The 26,222-nt window shown below is 42.9% G+C and overlaps 1 protein-coding gene across 4 annotated transcripts in view; it reads left to right on the forward strand.

Moving 5' to 3' along the window:
• Positions 1 to 26,222, forward strand: part of PDLIM5 (PDZ and LIM domain 5) — a 144,677-nt gene that overhangs the window by 89,741 nt on the left and 28,714 nt on the right. For 3 of the 4 annotated variants that reach the window (XM_069978335.1, XM_069978337.1, XM_069978336.1), the window contains one exon: positions 17,058 to 17,197. In XM_069978335.1, the coding sequence (XP_069834436.1) occupies positions 17,058 to 17,197 (140 nt within the window). Of the gene's footprint in view, positions 1 to 1,014; positions 1,064 to 17,057; positions 17,198 to 26,222 lie in introns of those variants that run through there. The other variant, XM_069978339.1, reaches the window with a different exon arrangement.

Here is a 26,222-nt window from a genome sequence, read left to right on the forward strand (position 1 = left end):
CTTAATATTGAATAGAAGTCTCTGTTGCATCTATGGTGTTTTACTTAAAGATCCTTCACATTGGTTGTGCTCAAAGGGGGAGATTTATCAAACATGGTGTAAAGTGAAACTGGCTCAGTTGCCCCTAGCAACCAATCAGATTCCACCTTTCATTCCTCACAGACTCTTTGGAAAATGAAAGGTGGAATCTGATTGGTTGCTAGGGGCAACTGAGCCAGTTTCACTTTACGCCATGGATGATAAATGTCCCCCTAAGGCCTTATTCACATATTTGGAGTCACAGTTGCGGACAATTGTAGGACCCATTGATTTCCTTTGGGTTAAGGTAAGTTTCTTACCTTCATCCTCAGTTTGTTGTGTGAGGCTATGTTCACACAACATATGTTTTCGTAAAAGTATGGCCGTTGCAATTGGACATGTCAGTCTTCTGCGGCCGCTATTCACTGAATCCATGTCAGTGCACGCTATGGAGCGAGCGGCTCCGGTCGCAAGCTTCATAGTGTCCTGTGGGGAGTTCTGATGCGGGCACGCACGGATGCGCCCCCGCATCGGAATTCTGCGGCCAAAAAGATCGGGGATGATCTTTTCAGAGACCGTCCGCTGGCTTAATTCTGCATCTGGTAAGGCCATTTAGAGCACAGGAGCGGAGCTACTGCCCCAGAGTGCCAATTCACCCCCTGCTGGCCCGCCCCTTGTAATTATTATCAGTGAAGCGGACCGGATCGGTATTCTAGGGGCGGTAGCCCCGCCTCCAGTGCTCCAAATGGACTTACCGGACGCAGGATTACATTACAAACTGCGATGAGGTGCAATAGAGAGCTTTTAGCAGGTTTGATTACTCTAACCTCCTGACAGTTTCCTTTTATTCAAGTTTTCAACTATTTGGACACTGGGGAGAAGAGATGACACTTAAATATTTCATGGCGATTGACTTTTTGACTAGCGAATGGCAATTGACTCTTTTTTCCCCTGCAGTTTTGGAAATAACTGGATAATTATTTTTTTTATGCCTAGGGAAAGCCAAGTTATAAATGGAGATATCAGGTAACCAGGGAAACAGACGCTGAAAATAAGACTCTTAAAAATCTCTTAAAATCTCTTCTCGCACTGGTTTCTAACAACACTAGAAAATATGATGGAGCACATTACCGTAATGTGACCATTTTCTCACCGAATGTGTAATTCTCTTACATCACGTGTGCCACACAAGATTGGGCATTTCACACAGGTAGGCTACACTGAGGATTGCTCCACAGCTTATTACATTACTTTATTTCCAGTGGGTTTTTTCCAGCTTTATTTCCTTAGCTGGGGATATATTCTGCTGAGGATTTCCTATGGATTTTTCCCATCGATTTGAATAGGGGAGTTCAAATTTTCAGATTTAAAATAGAAAAAAATTGGGGCAGATTTATTAAACCATCTGGGATAGGAACTTGTTTTATTTACCCATAGTGACAAATCACAGCCCGGCTTTCATTTGTCATATTGTCCCGGTAAAATGACAGCTGAGCAGTAAATTGTTGCTACAGGCAGATCAGGGTTTGCCTTGTTGTGATACATCTTCCTCTTTTTGGGCCAGTTCACACAGAGTAAAATAGACGGAATCCTCCCTGCCGTCTGTTTCAAGGGGATAGGTCGCGTGCCTCTGCTTCTGCCACTCTCCCTCCTCCCCCGTGGAATTCTGCTGATTTTACTGTGTGAACTGTCCCTTACACAGTTTTGTGGGGATTTGCTGCTGCCGATTTATATGTTGTGACCTGTGTGAAAGTGGCCTAAATGTTGTTGCATTTGATTTGTCCCTGTTGTGCACCGCTCCAGGTTATGTCCAGGTAATGAGATTATGAAGTCAAGCACAAGGCTTCAAGGGTCATTCTATCTTGTTTGCAGCAGGAAAGCAGAAATCTGATGCATTTTTCTATTAGTTGCCAAGTCTGTACTATATCGGCCTCAGCATAAAAATCAGGTAGTCCGTATGGCCTTAAAGGAGAACTCTAACCGTGGCCTGAGGAGGGGTTAGGTGAAAAACATAATACCCACTTACTTCCCTAACTCCAGCTCTGCCACCTGCATATCACTGCTCCTTTTTCCGAAGTCTTGAGATGAGATTTGGGACGTGATGTGGCAGGCCTCCTCAGCCATTCAGCGGTAGAGGCGATACTCTGCTACAGTCACTGAATGGTTGAGCAGGGAACCAGAGCAGTGGCATACAGGCAGCAGGGCAGGAGTCAGGGAGGTAAGTTGAGGTTATTTTTTTCACCCGACCCCTCTCTGGGTGATTAAAAAAAAAAGGGTCCTGGCCGGAGTTCTAGGGTGCTTTCACACGTACCGCATCCGCAGCGGATTTCACACTGTGAGTTTGCAGCAAAATTTGATTTGGATACCCTTCCTGTAATTTTCAATGATAAGACATACTCGCAGTGGGATTGTCATCCCCTTAATCCCTGCCGCCCGGAACATACTTATCCCTCTGGCTGCATCTGAGGCTCCTGGTCCCCTTAGGTCCCGCCGCAGTCACTTATTGGCTGGGCAGGACCTCTGGGAGCCAGGAGCCTCAGATGCAGCCAGAGCGTGGATCAGGTGTACTATGTTGCGGGCGGCGGGGGTTAAAGGGGCCGGCATTTACATACGCGCAGCAGGTTGACAATCCCGCTGTGAGTATGTCTTCTCATTAAAAATGACAGGAAAGGTATGCGCAGCAGATTTCGCTGCAGATACGGTACGTGTGAACCCACCCTTAAGTGTAATGTTATTCTGCTATGTGCTTTATAGCATCTGCTCAGCATTTTACTAGTTTTTATAGAAAAGAGATTGTTAGCAGATATATTTGGTTGGTCTTGTATTGAGCCCACTTTGCCCATATTGTCTTTAGCTATTAATCTTGGCCCTTGAGGCTGTATTCACACACTGTTGCCTTTGTGGACAGTAAAAGGCGGATGTCTTTTGTTGAATAAGATGGCAAATAATGATTGACGGCCACAAAATGACAGTGTGTGAACATAGCCAAACAATGTCTTTCTGTTCTTTTAGCTTAATCATTATATAAATAAAAAGTTTTTTTTTTAATATCATTAGTAATAATTATATGCTTTTAGGGTAGCTTCACACATACCGTATCGCTGCGTTTTTATCGCGTTTTTGCTGCGTTTTTTACATGCGTGTTTTGATTTTCACATGATTTTCATGTGAAAATCAAAACTCGCATCTAAAAATCGCACCAAAAATGTAGCAATAAAAACGCAGAGGTAAAAACGCAGCGATACGGTACGTGTGCAGCTACCCTTATAGCGGACCTGTCAGCTGCTTTTTGTTAATCAAAGTAAAGGTAGTGTACAATAAGCCAAAATCAGGAGATAACTCTTATTGCAGTCCGTAGCTCCAGTGCTGAGGTATAGTGGAGAATTCCTTTGCACTTGCATAAGAAAAGGGTATACGTACCTGAAACATTGCGCTAAAATTATTTGATGTGCACAGCTACAATACTAAAGAATATGAACACTAAAATTATCACATGATTTTGAAAACTTACCTTGGCGTACCTTCTTCTTATACACTTCTGGATTAATTGACTGTGGTATTAAAGTGAACCCTAAAGGTCATGCACCCTACACACCCAGCTTTAAAAGGGAGGGATAGCATTTAATTGGAGCAGCAGTGTCCATACTCATCTGCAGCTTCATACAGGGGTGTCTGTCATTATGGTAAAACCCCTGCGTTGTTCTCATTGTCAACATCCACATATATTGATCTAGTAAATAGTTTTGGATAGGTAAAACTTTATATTTATAGTTTTGGGAATTTTTCATAATTGATAAAATAACAAGATTTAACTACAAACCTTAAAGTGGTTATCCAGCCAAAATCTTTTTCTTTAAAATCAACTGGTTTCAAAAAGTTATATAGATTTGTAATTTAATTCTATTTAAAAAATCTCCAGTCTTCCAGTACTTATCAGCTGCTGTATGTCTTGCAGGAAATGTATTCTTTCCAGTGTGACACAGTGCTCTCTGCTGCCACCCCTGTACAAGACAGGAACTGTCCAGAGCAGGAAAGCTTTTTTATTTGCTGCTGCTCTGGACAGTTCCTGTCATGGACAGAGGTGGCAGCAGAGAGCACTGTGTCAGACTGGAAAGAATACAACATTTCCCTTAGGACATACAGTAGCTAATAAAAGTAGACTTTTGAATAGAAGTAAATTAAAAATCTGTATTACTTTCTAAAACGTAGAAATATTTTCACTGGACAACCCCTTTAAATGTTTTACGAAAGAGTAAATTCTGTATCCTCAGAAAACAGCATTAGCAGTTTTGTCTCTCCGCTTACTAGAAGGAGGCTCTCTATTATTTGCAGACCCTCCGGGAGATTCAGAAATGGTCACTGTTCATATTATAATTGGAGATGACAAAGATGATCGCTGTAGGTTACATCTAAATGAACGCTCTAAAAATGAGAAGTTCAAGACTTAAAACCTTGCAGAAAAGTTCTTTAGTTGCACTTGAAAATGAAGCTCCATCAAAATGTAGAAATCCCAGCTGGGAGCAAAACGCTTTCTGTTTTAATTGGTTTTGGTCTAGTTGAGCTTAAGGCTTGAAGCGAAACTAATCCCTAAAGCCGTGTTAGCAGCAAAGACAACACACTGTTATTGACAATGGACACCGATTGACCATTTTGTCTATGGTGATAATCTGTCTGGCAGCTAAATACATTTTAACAAGTTCAAACTTTGCTACTGTGTATATTTTTTTTTCTCAAGCATGTCTGCAGGTCCGCCAATTATTACGGACGTTGAAGCGATTCCTGTGGATGCAGCCGTGTGCTCAGTGGGTACTCAGACAGCGGATGTTCTTTCCACTAGTGAACCTCCGACAATAAATCCATCTGCGCTGAGGTTGAGCAAGCTTTATACTATCCCCAATGCATGGAAAGTAATGTGTGTTACTTACAGCACACAGCGTGACAGTGCTGCACTATACTAAATCTTTTACGCTTCCAACAGGATTTATTTTTATAATTTTTTTTTTCACGGAACTCTGATCATAAAAGCAATTTTTAAAGGGGTATTCCACTCAAACATAACTCTTCATAAGTTGCTGTCCATGATGAGACTAACAATTTATTCTATACTCAACCTCTTAAGGACATATGACGTACCCGTACGTCATATGTCCTCATTAGCACTTCAAAGCGGGGCCGCGCGGCGATCCCGCTTTGAAGCGCCGCGGTCCCGGGTGCCGCGTGTAACCCGGGACCGCCGCTATTAGCGGGCACGGTCTGATCGCCGTGCCCGCTAATTAGCTAATCGGAGGCAGCTGTCAAAGTTGACAGCTGCCTCCGATTACAGGAGGCAACCGTTCCCTGGTGTCTAGTGGGGGAGATCGCTCCTCTGGGACATTGTCCCGGAGGAGCAATCTCCCTGTCTGATGCCGGCCGGGGACTCGTCCAAGATGGCGCCGTCTCCGGCTCGGCACTCGTTTGTTTCCGGCTGCAGCAGAGATACAGCAAAGATCTCAATGAAAGATCAAAGTATATATACTAGAAGTCCCCTAGGGGGGCTTCTAGTATATGTGTAAAAAAAAAAAAAAAAAAAAAGTGGTGTTTATAGTAAAAAGCCCCCTCCCCTAATAAAAGTCTGAATCACCCCCCTTTTCCCAGGTTTTAAATAAAAGTAAACAAATAAATAAATAAACATGTTTGCTATCGCCGCGTGCGTAATCGCCCGAACTATTAATTAATCACATTACTGATCTCGCACGGTAAACTGCGTAAGCGCAAAAAAATCCCAAAGTGCAAAATTGCGCATTTTTGGTCGCATCAAATCCAGAAAAAATGTAATAAAAAGCGATCAAAAAGTCGTATATGCGCAATCAAGGTACCGATAGAAAGAACACATCATGGCGCAAAAAATGACACCTCACACAGCCCCATAGACCAAAGGATAAAAGCGCTATAAGCATGGGAATGGAGCGATTTTAAGGAACAATGGTTTGAATTTTTTATAGGCCATCAGATACAATATAAGTTAGACATGTTACATATCGTTTTAATCGTAACGACTTGAGGAACATGCATAACAAGTCAGTTTTACCCCAGGGCGAATGGCGTAAAAACACAGTTCCCCCAAATAAAAGAAATGCGTTTTTTTTTTTCAATTTCACCACACTTTGAATTTTTTTCTGGTTTCGTAGTGTAACAAATGCAAAAATCAGACGGCTGATGTAAAACAAGTCCCTATCTGCAACTTTGTAACAATTTTGTAATGCTGGAATAATTAATTACAGGGACTGTTCATCAGCAATTTGACCTCAGTTTAACCCTCCCAGCATTTCAAAGAAGCTACAAAGTTGCAAATAAAGCCTGCCGGGGACTTGTTTACATCAGCCATCTCAGAAGGGAGGAGGGGGAAACAGAGAGAGAAAGCAGCAGCTCATAACTGGGAGAAGGAGACCAAATAGATAATAATAAGTATGGAATGAATTGTTAGTCTCACCATGGGCAGCAACATATGAAAAGTTATGTTTAAGTGGAATACCCCTTCGAGGGGAATTTAGTAACATAGATATTGTTAAAAGTTCACTGCTTGTCTGTGGGTGTTTTAGTTCTCTGTCAGTCCAAGCAATAAAAGCTTGGTGTTGCCTAAGTAATAGAGGCAGTCATTGTCATAGAGAATGAAAGGGTTAAATGAGATGACCAGCCAAAATGAAAATTTACGGTAGGCAGGGAACATAATAAAGGAGCTATACCTGTCCCTGTACCTCCGCAGTGCAGGAGCAGTGTTCACGGATCCCTCAGCCTCCTACAGCTCCCGCTGCTACAACTTCACGACCTGGCTCAGCCTGTGACATGGTGCTGTGGGTCCGATTCTTTATTATGTTCCTGCACCCTCCTTCCAGCTGTGAATTTTTTTTCTTGCTTTGGCCGGAGTTCTCCTTTTAAAAAAAATAAACACATGAAACAAAAATGTGGGTAACATATAGAGTATTCTATGGTAAACATGAGCATGGGAGCATGTAACCCTTTGTGTCTATCGTCTCTAACAACTATTTAAGTATTAGTTTTTTTGGCTAGAGAGATAGTAGTAAGCCTGGTGTGAATAGCATTAGCTTGGCTACGTCCTAAAAGGGGTTGTCTAGTGAAAATCTTTTTCTTTCAAATGAACTGGTGTCAGAAAGTTATATAGATTTGTAATTTACTTCTATTGAAAAATCTTCAGTCTTCCCATACTAATCAGCTGCTGTATGTCATGCAGGAAGTGGTGTATTTTCAGCCTGACAAAGTGCTCTCTCCTGACATCTCTGTCCAAGGCAGGAACTGTCCAGAGCAGGAGAGGTTTTCTATAGAGATTTGCTGTTGCTCTGGACAGTACCTGTCTCGGACAGAGATGGCAGCAGAGAGTACTGTGTCAGACTGAAAAGAAAACACCACTTCATGCAGGGCATACAGCAGCTGATAAGTATGGGAAGACTTGAGATTTTAAAATAGAATTAAATTACAAAACTATATAACTTTCTGACACCAGTTGATTTGAAAGAAAAAAAAGTTTTTTTGCTGGACAACCCCTTTAAGGGTGAAGGTGGAGCCAAGTGACTTACATCATAAACACACCCAATGATGTAAGTCTACAAATATTAGGGTGGCACTTTGCACAGTGTTATATGAAATGAGGTGTGAAATGTGTAACCACTGTTATGCACTGTCTGCAAGTGAAACTTCAATGTGTGAAAACCTTCATATAACTTCTTAATGTGTAAGCTGAACCACATTACAGATCAGAACCTACAGATCCAGAGAGAACAGGAAATGAGGAGATGTTCCCAGGTTCTATTTCTATCACCTCTCCTGAAAAACCATCTATTGATCCTGGTCCAACAAGTAGTCCGCCAGAGAGGTAAACCATCATAAGGCTATGGTCACACGTAGTATGAGACCGGCCGTTCCGTGACCCAGCCAGGTCACGGAATGTCCGATCTCAGAAAACATCATCACGGCCAGTACTGCAGTACCGGCCAGATGATCTTTTGCGGCATTGAGTTCAGTGCGCGCCCGCATCAGAACTCCCCACAGCACACAATGGAGCCAGCGGCCGGAGCCACTTGCTCCATTGTGTGAACTATCAGTTTTCTATAGCACCGCTAGGGATCCCAGCCAGAGTGTATACTATGTGTATACACTCCAGCCGGGATTCCCTCAGCCTGCAGCACTGCGTAAGTACCACAGAAATCACGGCCGTTGTAACAGCGGCCGTGATTTCTGCGGAATTTATGTAGTGTAAACATTGTCTCACACTAATGTGTGAGACAATGTGTGAGCTGATGGCTACTCATCAATAGGAGTTTCAGCTCATCCAGCTCTTTTAGAATATGTAATTCAAAAGTTTTTTCTGCCTGCTTACAGCTAGTTGCCTAGTTATATGGCGCTGTATCTCTGCTAAGGAACTGGATAAGTGTCAGGCCGCTCTGCTCTGGGTGCCTGGAAGAGGTGGATCCAGTCCTGGGAAACTTCTCCCAGTTTCCCAGGACTGGATCCAGCTTTCCGGGCACCCAGAGCAGCAAAGAGTTCAAAGCTAACAAGTCGACGGCACTTTACTATTAGTGTAAAATTGCTCATCCCCCCTCCTGACTAATGATTTGACCAGTGCTTGCTCATCATCATCCATCACTGACATTTATAGGACGTTATAAAAATCAACTTAAAAGCTTTTGCTAAAAAAAAAAAAATAAATAAATAAAAAATTTTGTGGTGCCCATTCTGGTACATTCATTTTAACTTTGGTAGAAGGATTTTAAACAAAATAGTTTTAAACACTTTACGAAAGTCTAATGCTGTGACCTACATAGAAAGTATTTTGAGCTTTTATTCAGAAGATTTTAGATGAATTGCAGAAATGATTTGTAAAAAACTCATTTAGCATTTTCTTTAATCTGTCTTTTACATTATCCTACCTGACCTGTAAAAATGTTTGATTCAGTCCCAACTGGGACTAGGCCAATGATGCTAAAACCAGTGATGCTAAAAATATGGACATAAATTGTAACATGTATAATCAGAAAGAAATAGTTTGCTAAACCTCAATGTGTTGCCTATTTTCCATCCGTTTGGGAAAGAGAAAGTATTGCCGAATTATTATATGATCATAGATAATCTGTTTTGAGTTTCTTTTCTATCGTTTCTCCCAGAAAGGCTTTATTTGACAATCCGTTGGAATCACTACCAAAATGTGCTCCTTTCCCTCCGGCTACTGTTAGGATCCTAAATGTCTCTAGTCAAGTAGCTACAATATCTAACACTGCCTCTGTCTACATGAGGTTAGATGTCTTTCTCATTTGGATTTACCACATCTGCACTTGTTTTTTTTTGCACCTATATCTAATTACCTATAACTTACTTAGGTATAACTAATGCATGGTAAATAAAATACCAGTTCCTGATTCACCTATTCCTTGGCCTCAGTGTGTCTTTCTCACCATACAGAGAATAATGACTGCAACCTACAACAGGACTAGGGAACCTTGGCCCTCCAGCTGTTGCAAAACTACAATTCCCATCATGCCTGGACAGCCAAAGCTAAAGCTTACTTGGCCGATAATCGTTTTGTGTAATAGCGCGAGTTGAGCAAAAATCAGCTAATCGTGGTCTTTCAACATGCTGAAAGATTCCGATCATGGCAGCAACGTTCTGCCTCTCGATGCTCCATGAAATAGAATCGGCGGCAGCAGACCGCCGCTGACTTTAAGGATCGTTCAGCAGCCCCTCCCCCTCCTTCCTGCTCTGCCCTGCTTGCTGTCTATGCATGTAATAGCACAGGCAGGGAATAAGGGGGAAGCAAGTGCTGACCTGACAAGTCGGCACTTGCGTCTTCCAGAAAATCATGCCATGTAATATAGCCTTAAAGTGTCACAGTCGTTATAACTTTCAAATTCTAAATAAGCAGTACATGTGAAATTAAAGCAAGTTTGCAATATACATTCATTATTTTTGTTGTTGTTATCATGCTGTAAAACAAAGCTGAACTTACCAAAAATCCAGGTCCAGTCTCCTGAAGGCAGATTTTCTGACTTGTGCTGGTTGAAAAAAACAGACTAAACCCAGGAATTCCGGCCAGTACAGAGAATCATGGCTCAATGTGTCCATCAATCCCATGACTGCCTTCTTTCTGTGAGCCCTCAAATGGCCTGGGATACACAGGACTTCCTGTTTTCTGACTCTTTGAGAAAAAAAAGTCAGAAAACAGGAAGTCCCGTGTTCGCCATGATAACAACAAAAAAAATGTATATTGCAAACTTGCTTTATATTACATCTACTGTTGATTTAGATTTTAAAAGTTATAACGACATGTACACTTTAACCCTTTCACGACCTGGGGTCATTGATGCCTCAATGCCCAGGTTGTGTTTGGAGATCAGCTTATGGGATCATAATGATCCCATAAGCTGATGTCCCTGTGTCTGCCCCCCTCCGCTGTCCCCTGCCGCTGAGGCTTCCGGTTTCCATGGCTACCATCCTGGGCTCTGCGATCACTTTGCAGAGCCCTGATGGACACCGGAGAGAGAATTCTCCCTCTGTAGAGGGAGAATTGTCTATCTGGAGCCTTATAGATGCTGCAGTCGTGCTGACCGCAGTATCTATAGGGTTAACTCTGAGCACAGGAGTGCGGCTCCGGTGCTGAGAGTTGCGACGTGTCCACTGCAGATGACACAGGCGCAGCTCCTGCTTCTGTGTCATCCTGGATTGTTAATTAACGTCACTGCAGCATCGGGCATAGGCAGCGATGTTAATTAACAGTGCGGCGGCGGGATGGGGTTAACTGTCCTTATACATCTTAAACATTCAAACCTTGCGGCAGATATGGCTGTCAGTCTAAGATGTGTGGGGCCATCCTGAACAACCACTGACAGATAATGTTGGTGGTTATAGGGGTCAGTCAAGATGGAAAATCATGTGCGATTCCCTTTGTTGAGAGAGAGATACAGTGTAGCGAGAGCGCTCTCACTGTGGCTTACCCCTGCCTATAGAGAACACAGGAATGCTTGCCTGTTCCGAACGTTCCTGTTTATTGGGAAGATGGGTGGTGGTTGGTAGGTACAACTGATTCCCAAATGGGAAAAAGACCCAGTGTAAAGATCAAGCAAGGTTATTATTTTTATTTTTGCAATGAATTGAAATACCCTGATTGGATAAGGCGTAGATACCTGTTTTAACCTCTAACACCACAACATCCATAGAATCACATGTGTAAATAGCGTTAATACAGTTGAACTTATAAGGATTGTGTCTAATATTTACATTTTTTGTTTTAATTTTTTTTTTTTACTCATACTTGGGAATGAAAGATCCACTATGATTGTGCCCAGTCCAGTGCTGGAAAATAAATGTTCAGAAGTTCCAGTAAAAAACGGACTGAACATGGAGATTGGTTTTAGACAGAAGTGTACTGTTTCAACTCAGACTTGTGATCCTCCTGCTCCCCAGCAGACATCATCTTTTTATGCTGCGGAGCCTCCTGCATCTAAAGATTATTCGCCTCCCGAGTCACAGAGCAGGTACTTTACCTGGACCATTTGCTTGAAAAAAAAATGTGATTGGAATCCCCTCATCTCTTTTATTAAAGGGAACCCTTCACCATGAAAACGCTACCTAAGCTATCAGCATCATATTATAGAGCAGATGAAGCTGAGCGGATTGATATAAATTTTTATGGCAAAATATTCAGTATAACTTGTAATCTGTTGGTTGAAATCTCTGATGTCTCCATGCTAAAGAGTCCAGCCCATTAAGTGACACCGCCCACTGGACTCCTTAACATAGCATGATGAGGGATGTCAATCAACATATTACAAGTTATACTGAATCTTTTCCCAGATATATATCAAATCTGCTCAGTTCTTCCTGCTCTATATCAAGATGGCGATAGAATAAGATAGCAGCGTCTTGGTGACAGGTTCCCTTTAAATGTCAGTCTGTATTTTTATTGCAGTTTGGCACACATATTAACGTCTGTAATTTCTGCTTAGGCATGTGAGTATGGACCGCTCTGGAGAGCAGACTTCTGTCATAAATGCGTCTTCTTTTCAGTCACATATTTCTTTGACCCAAACAAGGTATAAATCTTCTCTTACACTAAACTAAAGTTTTGCTGTTAATGGACACAGAATTTTGTGCTTAAATGTTCACCGTCTTTTCCAACAACTTTTCCGAATGAGTACCCCTGTGTGATTCCTAGCCTATTTGAAAATCACTTTCTTACCATCATGTGCTCATAGTATAAGCACATGATGGGGGAGTAGTACCTGGGCCTATCACCAGCACCCCCCCAGCCCCACCGCCACTGCTGCCGCCACATTCACACTGTACTACTCCTCCCAATAGGTGTTCATAGTATGAGCACGTGATGGGGGAGTAGTACCAGTGCCAATCCTCATCACCAGCATCCCCCTACCGCCATTCACATCACCAGCATCCTCCTTTCCAGCCATCTGACTCAGCTTAAAGTGAATGTACCATCAGTACATTCCCTTTAAGACTCTCACATGGATAGAATGGCGCCGGCCGGTTGTGAAGCACTTGAGGTGGGAGAATCAATGGAGCTGCGTCATAGAGGGGTGGGGGTGCCCAGAAATAGAATGTCACCGTACACAGGAACCAGCCCGCAGTTCAAAAAAAGGGCAGCGGCTCCAGCTTCTCCGCACCAGCGCGTTTTATCCATGTGAATATCTTAAAACGAATGTACCTGATAGTACATTCACTTTAAGGTTCTAATTAGAAATGAGCGTATTTTGAGCATTCTTGAGTCTGTTTAAACCAGAGCGTGCGGCATTCGATTAGTGGCGGCTTCTGAAGTTGAATGCTGCCTGCAAAACATGTATTAAGCCATAGGCCATAGGCTGTATCCATGTTTCCAGGACCCCCTGGGGCAGTATCCAACTTCTGCAGGCACTCGTAATCAAATGCTGCAGGCTCGGGTTCAGGCAGACCCAAGCTTGCTTGAGTTGTTCTCATCTCTAGTCCGAATATAATGTATCGTACCACTTTCTTCTGAACAAGGGCTCAAAAGTGTGACCTGCCGGCTCACTGGCTGAGACGAGACTTTGCTGCTTTGGTTTTTTTTTTTTTATATGAGGCCCAGTGTAATATTTTAATTTCTAACGTAGGCCCAAAAACTATGGGAGAGATTTATCTAACATGGTGTAAAGTGAAACTGGTTCAGTTGCCCCCTAGCAACCAATCAGATTCCACCTTTCATTCCTCACAGACTCTTTGGAAAATGAAAGGTGGAATCTGATTGGTTGCTAGGGGCAACTGAGCCAGTTTCACTTTACACCATGTTTGATAAATCTCCTCCTAAATGTTAGGCCCAGATTTATCAAAGGGTGTAAAATATCCACTGGTGTAAACTTCCCACAGCAACCAATCACAGCTCCTCTTTTGTTTTACCAGAACTGAAAGCTGAGCTGTGATTGGCTGATGTGGGCAGTTTACACCAGTCTATATTTTACACCCTTTGATAAATCTCCCCCGTAGAGTATAAACTAGGACAGAAACATTTGTAGCTAGTTCATTAGGTTATCCCTTTCTCCATGGTTCATTAGACAGAACTTTTTGACAGTAAGGGACAGACAAACTTTAAACATTGTGTTAATTTCTTTACAAATGCTGGTTTTACACAATGTTAAAGGGATTCTGTTAAAGGCAATTAAACTTGCTACAGCACCAAGAAGGGGTATGAATAGCATCAACAATCAGACATTTATTAAAGAGATTGACCACTCTTTATTAAAATAGCTCAGTGTACAGTATTAGAAAATGTACTCACTGTATATACTGACAGCAGCTCCTTGTGTGCCCCATAGAGCTAATATCAGACTCCCCTCCTCCAGGCTGTGCTGTCCTGCTCTGTGGTGAGTCTGTCCTTAAAATGGCTGACATGGAGGAAGATGTGACCATGTCCCGCCCCCAGTGTCCACCACACAGCCTGTATATTCCTATGGAGGACAGAGAGGGCGGGGCATGGTCACATGCTCCTCCATGTCAGCCATCTTATGGACAGACTCTCCACAGAGCAGGACAGCACAGCCTGGAGGAGGGGAGTCTAATTTTAGCTCTATTTAGCTGCTGTCAGTATTTATAGGCTAGTCATTGGCTGCAGTGGTCACATAAATGTATGTGATGCTGGAAAAGTAAGGAGACCTGCAGAGACCACCAGAACATCAGTGCTGGGCTGGAGTGTTGAGGTATTTAACAGGTGAGTAATAGTTTTTGGCAACCCTAATTCTTTGTCCTTACTTTCTTTTTATGTCTATTTTTTTTTCTTATATACAAGTACTTGCGTAAATAAAGGTTCAATGGAAAATCCTGTGGACAGACTTCCAAAGTCGGCTCCCTGTCCTCCTCCAGTGCTTTCACCACTTCAGGTGAAAAGTTCAAAAAGCAAAACATATGCAGTTGCTGCGGTGTCAGCTGTTGTGGGGGCACAGGCAAGGTATCGATCCAAATCGGTGTATGATCCTTCAGCATAATACATAACTTTGCCGTGCTTGTAGTGGAACTAACAGTGTGTTTTCTTTTGTTCTGTGTGTTTTGTTTTTTTTTAAATGTGGGAACGATATATGCCGGCCACTGTATCATCACAGCGCACAATCTATGAATGAGGCAAACTACCCACACCTGCTGATTTACACCACTATTTTTTAAAGCAAATCTACCACATTGAACGGACCGGCACAGGCATGAGGGATGCCAGTGATATGGTCCTTTCTTTGAACTGCCACCGATTCCCGTGCACAACACCAGTCTATTCCCAGCCATGAAGCACTATTCCCGACTGGGAATAGATTGGTGCCGTGTGCGGGAACCGGGTGGCGGTTAAAAAAAAAACACGCCAGCGGCATCCCAGCTCTGGCGCCACTCTGTTACTTTGATTAACCCAAAGCTCTGTATCTAGTGGTACATTCGCTTTAAGGTGGTGGAAAATTTATTTTTGTATGTCACTTAAACAAAGGCCATTTCTTCCTCTTTAGTGACACAATAGAATAAGGGCAGGGAAGCTTCATATATAGTCAAAAGACTTTAGACTCATTCCCAGGACTCACAGTTTCAAGCGTGCCTTAAAAACTCTCTTCAGGCTCATAACATTCCCTAAACTTGTCTCCCCCTCTGCTGTCCCCTCGCCTTTTACTCCAAATCTCCGACGGTTCCATGCACTTTGTACCTGTTCTGGCTTACCCAACACCCACAGGCACTTTCCAGTTCTATGTACAATGGCGGGACCATCCGCAAATAAAGCACTGACTGCCGCTTGGGTCACCCCCAGTCCTCCTAGTCTGGAAGCTCTTGTGATCAAGCTCCTTTACTCATTTAGTATTTTTATATATTTTCATTATTTACTTCTGTAATTTGTATAAGTAATGTAATGTCTATACTGTGCAAAAAAAAAAAATCTGTTGTCGCTATACAAATATTATTATTCCACATGCTGTAAATGCAGTAATTGTAGAGAGGCATTACTTTTATTTAACTAAGGGAAGGTTTTTATTCATATGGTGATCCGGCATCTTTCTTTTACCAGTAACTGATGCCACAAAAATACATCAGTTGTATCCTTTCTTTTTTTTTTAATTCACTAGTTTTTGGGGAGGCTGTACAGCAGGACGCTGCAAGATGCGTTCCACCATAAGATTATGTTCACACTGAGCAAAACAGGCGGAAATCTCGCCTACCTCACTCTCTTAATGTGATGTCTTGCACAACATTAATTCTTTAAGTGGAGAACGGTGGAAAACGGAGGACTGCGAGACATCACATTGAGACAGCGAGCGGAACTCATACCGCGGACTCTGCTTCGGAATCCCTTTCCGGCTGTTTTGCTCAGTGTGAACAGGCCCTAAGGGCTGTCCAGCGATCCGGCATGTAGAGTGAATTACCACATGCTTTGAACTGCACTTTGCTACCGTGCCTGGTGCTGGATCACCGAATAAATGTAGACCTGCCTGAACACCTTCTACCCTATATAAATGCAATATTATAGAGGCTTTCAGTTGATATTTACTATCAATCATCCACTTTTTTTCTGTTAAAACTGCAACTTTTTCTAAGGCATGTCACTGTTTTTATGGATGACTGTCCTGCTCTTTTATTTCCACTCTACTTGTCTCCTCTTTCCTAGATTGTCTGATCCCTTTGTATATCGTTCTCTCTTGGACGCTCTTCTCATAGAACCTGTCATTAAACAACCTATTCCAGGTTTAAAATTAGCAAGGAGGTCCACTGCTTTGGTGGGATATGAACAGTCGAGGTATATACTCATTCCTTTTTTTTTAAAGACATAGATTAATCAAAAACTGATGGTACCCAGGAATTGAAGAGCGAACACACAAAAAAATGTGATTTGTATTTAGTTTTACATTTATCTGGAGTAGGACCCAGACTTCTCCCATAGCTACCAGGCACTGGCAGTTTATAGGACACTATGCTTTTGGACACACAGTGCTTTTGACTACTTCTCATTTGAAACTTATTGCAAATAGATTACTTTTTATTTGAAACTTTTGCAAACCAATACTATTTGCAGGAGTGGTTCAGGTCTCAAGGTTGGTTCCCTCTACTGTATGTAACATTAAGGACTTTCTTAAAATAGTGATGTGTAAAGTGTACTGTGGCACGCCAAGAGGTGGCGGACATTTTGGGACCAGGACAGCAGCATGTAGCAAGGGGGGCAGGATGTTGCCACATTTGCCATAATTTGGTAGGATAGAGGTGCAGTATTTGTCTTTTGCATACACCAGTATGACTGTCTGAACCATGATTAAGAAAGCTCTGAGGCTTCCTAAACACGTCGGTTTTATGCTGTGATTTACGATAAAGAATTGAATTTTGCTAAACTTTTTATACAGTTTTTTCTTTTGTTCTTCAGTACATATGACCAAGGATACTTGGGTATTCTCAGGGGCTCCTTTGACTGAATTGGAGATGGACCGATTACAATCTTGACACCTCGCTCGCCCCCATTATAATGTACAGACAATGGTGATCAATATTATAATATTAATATTTTCTTTTACCAACAGTGATTCACATGAGCCTGCATTGGGTACTGGTATTGCCGGGGCATCTTCAAAGGTAATGCCTGCATCCTACCACCCCACACCATCTGTATACAAGCCGAGTAATTCAACCACTGCAGCCAAGCCAGGAGGCTGGCAACCAGGTAACTGCACATAAATGATTGATTATAACTATGGATAGATAAACTGCTGACATTTATTGTGGATGTGATAGAAGCAGGAACATTGGCAAGTGGGAGGATCTAGACAAAGGCCAAATTGTGACAGCTAGACATCTGGGTCAGAGCCTCTCCGAAACTACAGGTCTTCAGGGGTGGCGCTAGTATGCTGTGGTTTGTATAAATTAAAAGAGGCATCAGGGCCGCTTTAGCTAGAGTACAAATCGTGCATTTGCACGGGGCCCGCTTGCTTTAGGGCCACGCCCCCAACCCCCGCCCCATCACCGACCACCTCACTCATAACCAGAATGACCATAATGGCAGTGACCTCGTTCAGCAGAATACTGCACTTTGCCACGCTGAAAAATAAGTTCAGAACTTATTGGAAGCAAATGAATTTTTAATCTGATTGATGTGTTACATAAACATGATCCATGAAAAGTCTGGGTTCAAAGAAGAAATGCGGGGGGCACTCACCGTCTGATGAAAAACTTCTTTATATCACAAACAGGCTAAAATGTAGCATTCGGGAACAGGACCATAAAAAGTTTGACTTTACTTTCGAGGCATTTACCGACCTGCTGCTAACATCTTGGTTCCTTGCATAACACATACTCTATACCCCAATGTGTTTCACCATTGCATTGTGGCACCAATTGCCAAATTGCCATAGCTGTACAGATCCTAATGGTGCAATGCTATGGTGAAACATGTTGGCTTTGTTAAGCAATGTTTCACCATAAAAGTTCCCTTTCCTAGCAGCAATATTTAGTACCGTACACTGGTGATTAGTGAGAACTGCACAGTATAAACCAACATACTGGCAAACTGCATTTATAATTTTTTTTATTTTTATTTTTTTCACCCGTGACCGTGTTATGGCATAGGGCCACCACACCTCACTATACATTAAGGCCCTATTACACGGAACGATTATCGGCCGTATTCTGACGAAAATCGTCCTGTGTAATAGAAGGCAACGATCAGCTGCTATGAACAATGCCGGCTGATTGTTGCTGTCTGACAAACAACAATGATAGCAGCGATCTGCTGACGTCGTTCCGTGGAACAGGAACAGCGGCAGCAGACTGCCGCTATCCTCTATGGGCTGCCCGGACGATCTAGCGATCACGCGGGCAGCTCCCCACGGCCTCCCCTGTACTCACTGAGAGGAGCAAGCGAGCGCTGTCAGCGCTCATTTGCTCCTTGTTCACCACTCGCTGCCCCCTCTATTCCACACGGCAGCAGTGAGCGGGGAACAAGGAGCAAATGAGCACTGACAGCGCTCACTTGTTCCTCTCAGTCACCCCATGGAATAAGGCCTTTACTCTGGATCTTTGAATCATCAGCAATGGCCAGGGCTCTGCTGTTACCGAGCTCTGGGCATTGCTGATGATGAAAGGGGTGGGAGTAATGCACAAAGAGGCGTGGCGGGCCTTGGGTACGAGAAAAAAATAAAATATATATATATATATATATATATATATATTATATTTTTTTTTTTAAATATAAAAATAAAACAATAGACTGAGAATTTACAGATATGGCAGCAATACTTTTAGTAAGTGCTGTGCAGTGGTACCAAAAGCTCAGTGTGCATAAGGTGGTGACAGGTGTGTGTGTGTGTGGGGGGGGGTTGTTTGGTTTAAAAAAAAAAAAAATTAGCAACATTTTTAAAGTAACTAATGAGACTGATATGTCCATGCAACAGGAAGAAAATCTATTAAATGAGAATGAGTAGATAGTGCTGCAGTACTCTGGTTTAGCCTCTAGATGGCGCCATGACACTTCAGCCGGATTTCCATTCTGTGAGGTTAATGGAGACTCAACTGTGGCCCAAATTTTGTTTCCCCATTATTAATGTAAACTAAATACAGCGAATGATTAATGAACAGTATAATACAGGGAACACTATATGTATATATACCAAAACTGAGCTATCGATTAGCCGCTGCTAAATTCTTCTCCGCACAGATAAAAGCAGGTTAGTAAAAGTAGGTCAGTCCGCCGCCGGTCTCAGCCTGTTAAAAATGTCGAAGATAACTATGAAATTGTGGTAGCTATCTTTGACCTCTATTCCTAATTCTGTTTTATGCTCTTTTAATCTAAAGGACTTTACATTTTCTTAAGGTTTTGTCATTTGCATAACTGTCACATCTGATGTTTGTGCTTAGAAGAGGCTCTTTTAACTTTTGCTCGCCGTCAGAAATAAAGAGGAAAGAGTAGATATAGCAAGAACTTTTGTGCCCTGTCCTTCCACTTATCATTCAGCTACAAAGGGATATGTGTCCCAGGAAAACTTAATTAGATGTGTGGAATGCATTCAGCCACTACCGGGGAGGGGGACACGCGGGGGTGGGGGGGGCTCTTGGCTGAAGACTAAAAGACCAGTGGTCAGAAGTTCAGAACATGAGAATCTGGTGTGGCTGAACCTTTATAAACTTTGTAATTAATATAAGATTATTGTACTTGGGTTCAGAAGGAGTCGGATCATTCACATGTTTTTTTTCACTAAATTCTCTTATCTTGTCAATATGTAAGAATTATGTTAAAGGGGTACTTATTCAGCGAAAAAAAAAAAAATTCCATTCAACTGGTTTCGGAAAGTTATACAGATTTGTAATTTACTTCTCTATAAAATTCAAGTCTTTCAGTACTTATCAGCTGCTGTACGTCCTGCAGAAAGTGGTGGATTCTTTTTTTCAGTCTGGCTCTCTGCTGCCACCTCTGTTTAAGACAGCAACTGTTTTATGGGCATTTGCTACTGCTCTTAAAGGGGTAGTGCGGTGCTCGAATAACACACATTACAATGTTATACTACTTTGTAAATGTGAGTTATTTAAGTGAATGGCTCCCTTCCCCGTGTTTCCCCACCCTGGAAGTGTGGTGCATTATACTCACCGAATTACTGTCGACCCCAGCTGCCATCTTGGGTCGATCGCTGGAGCGGTCCGGTCGGCCTCCTGAAGATGATGCGATCGACCCAAGATGGCATCCAGGGTCGACAGTAATTCGGTGAGTATAATGCACCACACTTCCGGGGTGGGGGGGAGCACGAGGAAGGGGGCCATTCACTTAAATGACACACATTACAAAGTTGTATAACTTTGTAATGTGTGTTATTTAGTGAATAAATGTCGAGCACCGCACTACCCCTTTAACAGTTCCTGTCCGCAGAGAGCACTGTGTCAGACTGGAAAGAATTTACCATTTCCTGCAGGACGTACAGCAGCTGATAAGTACTGGAAGACTGGAGATGTTTAAAAAAAAAAGTAATTTACAAATCAATTAAACTTTTTGAAACCAGTTGATTTGAAAGAAAATAAAATTGCTGGATAACCCCTATAATCCTGCTAATCCTCATTTTGGAGTAACAATGTTCATGTCTGTCCTCGAATTACAGGGCTAGATCAGAGCGGAATACAGATATGCTTTAAAGAACAGGATCACGTTAAACTGTACAAATAGTTTTCCTTTACCTGAAGCAATACATAGGAAATGACTACATTAATATTCACATTCATGCAGATCTAATTTCCCTGAAAGCACAAGACTAATAGACATTGTCACAGTCTAGACCTTGCATTATTTTACTTGATGTGTAAGAGTTGCCCCCATTGGATTGCGCTGTTTCTGAATTCTAGTTTAAAGGGGTTTTCTGAGCTATTTTAATATTAATTATTATATTAATATTTATTTAATATAATAAACTTGTCTTGCTATATAATTACTATGTGCCATTGGCTTCTATAGTCAATTCTGGCTCTTTCTCTTGTTTTCTCGATTATTCACATGGTGCAGTAACGTCACCGAGGCCAGCCTATATGTAAGGGTGGGTCCTATTCCACTGGCCGATGGGGCCCGATAAACGATGTAAACGAGCGCCGATCTGCTAGATCAGCGCTCGTTTACTGGGCCTATTCCACGTCCCAACAATCGTTGGTGAGGGCTGCAGGGACATCGTTACCGATGTCCTTGCAGCCCTTGTTTCATACATTACCTGTCCAGACGCAGCTCTTCTCCTTTTCCGGGTCCCGCACGGCAGCATCAGCTTCGGAGCGGCCTCACTGAACTGACAGACCCCGGCGGTCCTTGCCAGTGATTGGCTGAGCGCTCTGTCAGCTCTGACAGGCCGCTACGGGAGAAGGAGAAGACCTGCGCCTGGACAGGTAATGTATAATGTTTTGAAATCGTCGGTCGCCCGCCGCGCCCTCTATTCCACGTAGCGATGCGCAGGTGGCGACCGATGATTTTGGGTTTGAACCTAAATGAACATTCAGCCGATGACACGATCGTCGGCTGATGGTTCTCTCTATTCCACGGAGCCATAATCTGCCGAATCAGGATGATTATCGCTCCGTGGACTAGGCCCCTAGGTATGGGCTTTCAGAGCCTGACAAACTGCTCTCTGGATGGCCCGCCCTGAACATGGGGTGTCACAGTGATAGTCACAGGGCCTACACTGTTAGTGGGAAGGCAGTTTCTCCCTGAACATAGAAGGTACCGCTGACGTCTCGGTTGGGGGGAGGGGACATATAATTTAGCTCTTTATATACACTCTGGTGTATTCACCTACTCCCCCCTTTAGTGTATTCACTCATACCTATAACCCCCACTTGCTCCCACTGCGGCTCTGCTATTGGTGACTCTCGGCGCCTCCAGCTGTGCTCAGCTGACAGATGCTCTGTGTGCGGGACAGGATTTGTCGCCGCCTTCTGGGTCGGTGACGTCACTGCACTTAACATGTAACTGTAGCTTAAAGGGGTTGTCCGGGACATTTTTTTAATTTAGTCTTTTTATTCATAAAATATGAGAAGGCTTTTTAGTTACTTATTTTTTATTAAAAATGTTGGTCCTGTTGACCTGAATATTGTTGCATGTTAAAGGAGACCTGTCACCCCCCGTGCCGGGGTGACAGGCTCCCGACCCCCTGTTAGATCCCCCTATACTTACGTGATCCCGCCGGGTCCCGCTTCCTGAGCCGGCCGGGTCCCGGAGATATCAGCTCCCGAAGCCCGGCGCGCGCTGACAGCAGAGTCAGACGCCCATAGAGAATGAATGGGGAGTCCGATGATCCGTCATTCTCTATGGGCATCGGACTCATCTCTCAGCGAGCGCCGGGCTTCGGGAGCTGATATCTCCCGGACCCAGCGGGATCACGTAAGTATAGGGGGATCTAATAGGGGGTCGGGAGCCTGTCACCCCAGCACGGGGGGTGACAGGTCCTCTTTAAGCCCCTAGCCGGGAGCAAGCAGGTCGGCACTTGCTTGTTTCTCGTTCTCCTCTCACTGCCGGCACTATTACACGTGACAGTGAGTGGGTAAGTGTGTGTGTGTGGGGGGGGGGGGTGCGGGGGTCGCATGGAGCTGTGGTAGGGCTTCCTGGATGATCTTTAGATTGTCCAGGGAGCCCATAGGTGATAGCATCGGTCTGATGCTGCCGCTTCTATTACACAGAACGGCGGCAGCAGAACGTTGCTATCGTCTTTCAACATGTGGAAAGACGTTAAAAGACAACAATCAGCCGACACCGTGCATGTCGGCTGATCGTTGCCTTTTATTACACAAAACGATTATCGGCTCTAATGGCCGATAATCGGCCTAATATGTATTACATGGCCGGATGTTCAGAGGAAAGCGAGCACTGACCTGTCAGCTCAGCACTCGCTGCCTGTGCTCTTACATCATTAAGGCGGCCCACTGATGTCAGCACTGGTCTGTCTTCACTCCTATTACAAGGAGCGACATGCAGCAGACTGTCACAGCTAAAATCGTGACCTTTAACATGTTGATAGACCACGATCAGCCAACATCGTGTCAGCTGATCGTGGCCATTCAACATGCGCTATTACACGGAATGAATATCGACCTGAGTAGCCGGTAATCGGTCATCGTTTAGTCTATGTTCACACAACTACACACAAGGTTTGAGATAAGGGGAACGGGGTAATCTAACAACTTAGGCTGCAGTACCACCCTGCACCACCAGATGTCACCTTATCAATAAAACAACCCACACTATATTTTATACAAACGAACACTGGGTTTAGTTTATAAAAAATGTAAATGATATTTATTATGTATACATTGGTACCAAATACATATTACATTTCATTGAAGTAAAATTAAAAAAATGACCACAATTATTAAAAAAACATTGTATAAAAAACTGGTGTCAGCAGGTATGAATCATCATGGAAAGTGCGATTATGATGATGTCTTATATCTTAGCCTCTGCCTTGGTATGTTGTACAGGGATATATGTGTATCAGAGAACTTAAAGGTCTCCTAATGTCCCATATGCTTACATTTAATCTTAAAGGGGTCTAAAATCAGCTATTATTATCATCTAGCTCTATTGCACTCACCCATGCTGCCAGAACAGCAGAAAGAGCCGTCCCTTTTTACTTCAATGAAACGTAATATGTATTTGGTACCAATGTATACATAATAAATATGTTCACACAACACTTTTACATAAATCACGGCCGTTGTTGCAATTTCCAACAACGGCCGTGTTTAATGCGAAAGAAACTCTATATTTGAATAAATGGAATCCCAGACGGATTGTATACACAGAGTATACACACCGGTTGGGATTCCAACCAGCCACATGGAAAACTGACATTCAGTTTTGTGCATCTGCTATTCATTGAATAGTGGCTGCACATACATGTCAGTTCACACAATGGAGAGTGTGGCACTGGCCGCACTCTCCATTGTGTGCTATGGTGAATTGGGATGCGGACGCACACGGATGCGCCCACATCCAATTCAGCACAAATGTTTCAGAACCAGCTAGAATGATCTTCACTGACACCGGCCATTCTGTGCCACAGACAGGTCACAAAACGGCCGGTGTCATATGTAGTGTGAACCCGGCCTAAGGGCCCTATTCCACGGGACGATTATCGTTTGGATAATCGTTAACGATTAACGATCTCAAACGACCGCTATTGCGAAAGACCTGAAAACGTTCACTCATTTCCATGGAACGATAATCGTTACTTATGATCGTAATTGCGATCGTTTCTCTTCGCTATTTATTCGCTATTGCGTTCGTATCTATTGAGAACGACCGAACGATGTCTTATTCAATGCGAACGATTTGCGAACGAGCAACGATAAAAATAGGTCCAGGTCTTATTAAAAGATCAACGATTTCTCGTTCGGTCGTTAATCGTTAACTGCATTTCAACCGAACGATTATCGTTCAGATTCGAACGATTTAACGATAATCTGAACGATAATCGTCCCGTGGAATAGGGCCCTTAGTGTGATAGGGCCTTTACTCAGAACTGTAAATCTGCAATAAGCGCAAGCCCCAAAGTGTTTAACTCTTCGCAGACTGTATACTCTGTCATCTAAAAAGCCATACTGATTGCTAAAGGTGTTTACAGCGTGAAGCTATTAGATTTAGTAGCTGCCATAAAACAAGAGGTCCGCACAAAGAATACGGAATCCTAGGAGAGAGATTATAGTGTCTGTGAAGATTTACGCTCACTGCTGCTGGGGTGACGCATCTGCATTGTCTGTATCCACAGCAGGGCACAACAGGTTAATAAAGTATACAATGGATTTACAATGGCAAGATACAGGACCGTTTTACCTGGCATTAGTGGTGCGCTGTATCTTTAACATTGCAGCAAGGAGACACAGTGCTGTGTGTTAGGAGCATCAGGAATGATCTTATATATGTACTGTACATCTGGTGTAGACGTGTGCAGTGTGAGGAGCACCGCAGGTGTGCTTGCAGGGGTTACTTACTGGACTGGGAGTGTCTGGATTTTTCTCATTCAGTAAATATTTTCCAAACATACTGAAAAGTAATATGTATTGTAAAATATTTGGGCTCGGCTGGGTTACACTTCATGTGCTTTTTTACTTATCAAATAGCTGAATAGAATATGCTAACCATTGTACCAAGCTGGGGAAACTCTGCAATCTTTTATAGAGGTTATCCGCTTAAAAGCAAAAAAATTAAATGCTATCTGGTACATATGCCTGCATTCACTGACAGCGAGCAGAGATAGCACTATACCTTTTCATATTACAGAAACCTAGGCTCAGAGACACATGTAAGTCTATGGAAGCAGCACAGGTGCATGGAGATGATGCAGATTACCAAATCAATAGACAGCTAACCCAGCCCCCAGAGAGGAGAGGTCACATGTCCTGTGACTACAAAGGGAGGGGGGAAGAGGGAGCTAAGCGTGGTCAGAGTGGACCCAGAGTAGATGGCTTTAGACATCCAGAGCGGATAAGAATGAGAAAAAAAACCAGGGAATTGGAAAACTACTTTTATATTGCTGAAAACAGACCTTTTTCTATAGGAATTGTCACTTTTTATGGAAACTGAGCGGGTGATCAGCTCATTGACCTGGATCCACCTTCACTAACCTCCATTGGTTTGGTGTTATTGTTAGGACGGCTCCCACTCACTATAGATTTCCTATGTAGAGGACTCTAAAAAAAGAAATGCAAAATTACATGACAGCCATTCAGATAAATGTGTGAAAATAAAATGTATGAATAGGCCAGGTCTGCTAGAGAAAGGCCATTTCTACACAGAACCAAATTTGGAGTCCATTGATTTTCTATTGGGTAGTTCACACTATCCGTAGTTGTACGGATCCCCAATCCTTGCCGCAAAAAATAGGACATGTCCTAGTATGGGCCATAATGGCAGAATTAGCCAATCAAACTCTATGGGATTGGTAAATGTTACACATGTAATATCTGTAATGTCCACAAAAATTATGGATCATCTTAATTTAAAGGGGTACTCCAGCAAAAAAAAATTCTCTCAAATACACTGGTGCCAGATATTTGGAATTTACTTCTATTAAAAGATCTCAAGTCTTCCAGTACTTATCTGCTGCTGTATGTCCTGCAGGAAGTGGTGTATTGTTTCTAGTCTGGAGAGCAGGAGAGGTTTTCTATGGGATTTGCTCTCAGGGACAGAAGTGGCAGAAGAGAGCACTGTGTCAGACTGGAAATAATACACCACT

Source organism: Dendropsophus ebraccatus, chromosome 7 (genome assembly GCF_027789765.1).
Source record: "Dendropsophus ebraccatus isolate aDenEbr1 chromosome 7, aDenEbr1.pat, whole genome shotgun sequence".
NCBI lineage: Eukaryota > Metazoa > Chordata > Amphibia > Anura > Hylidae > Dendropsophus > Dendropsophus ebraccatus.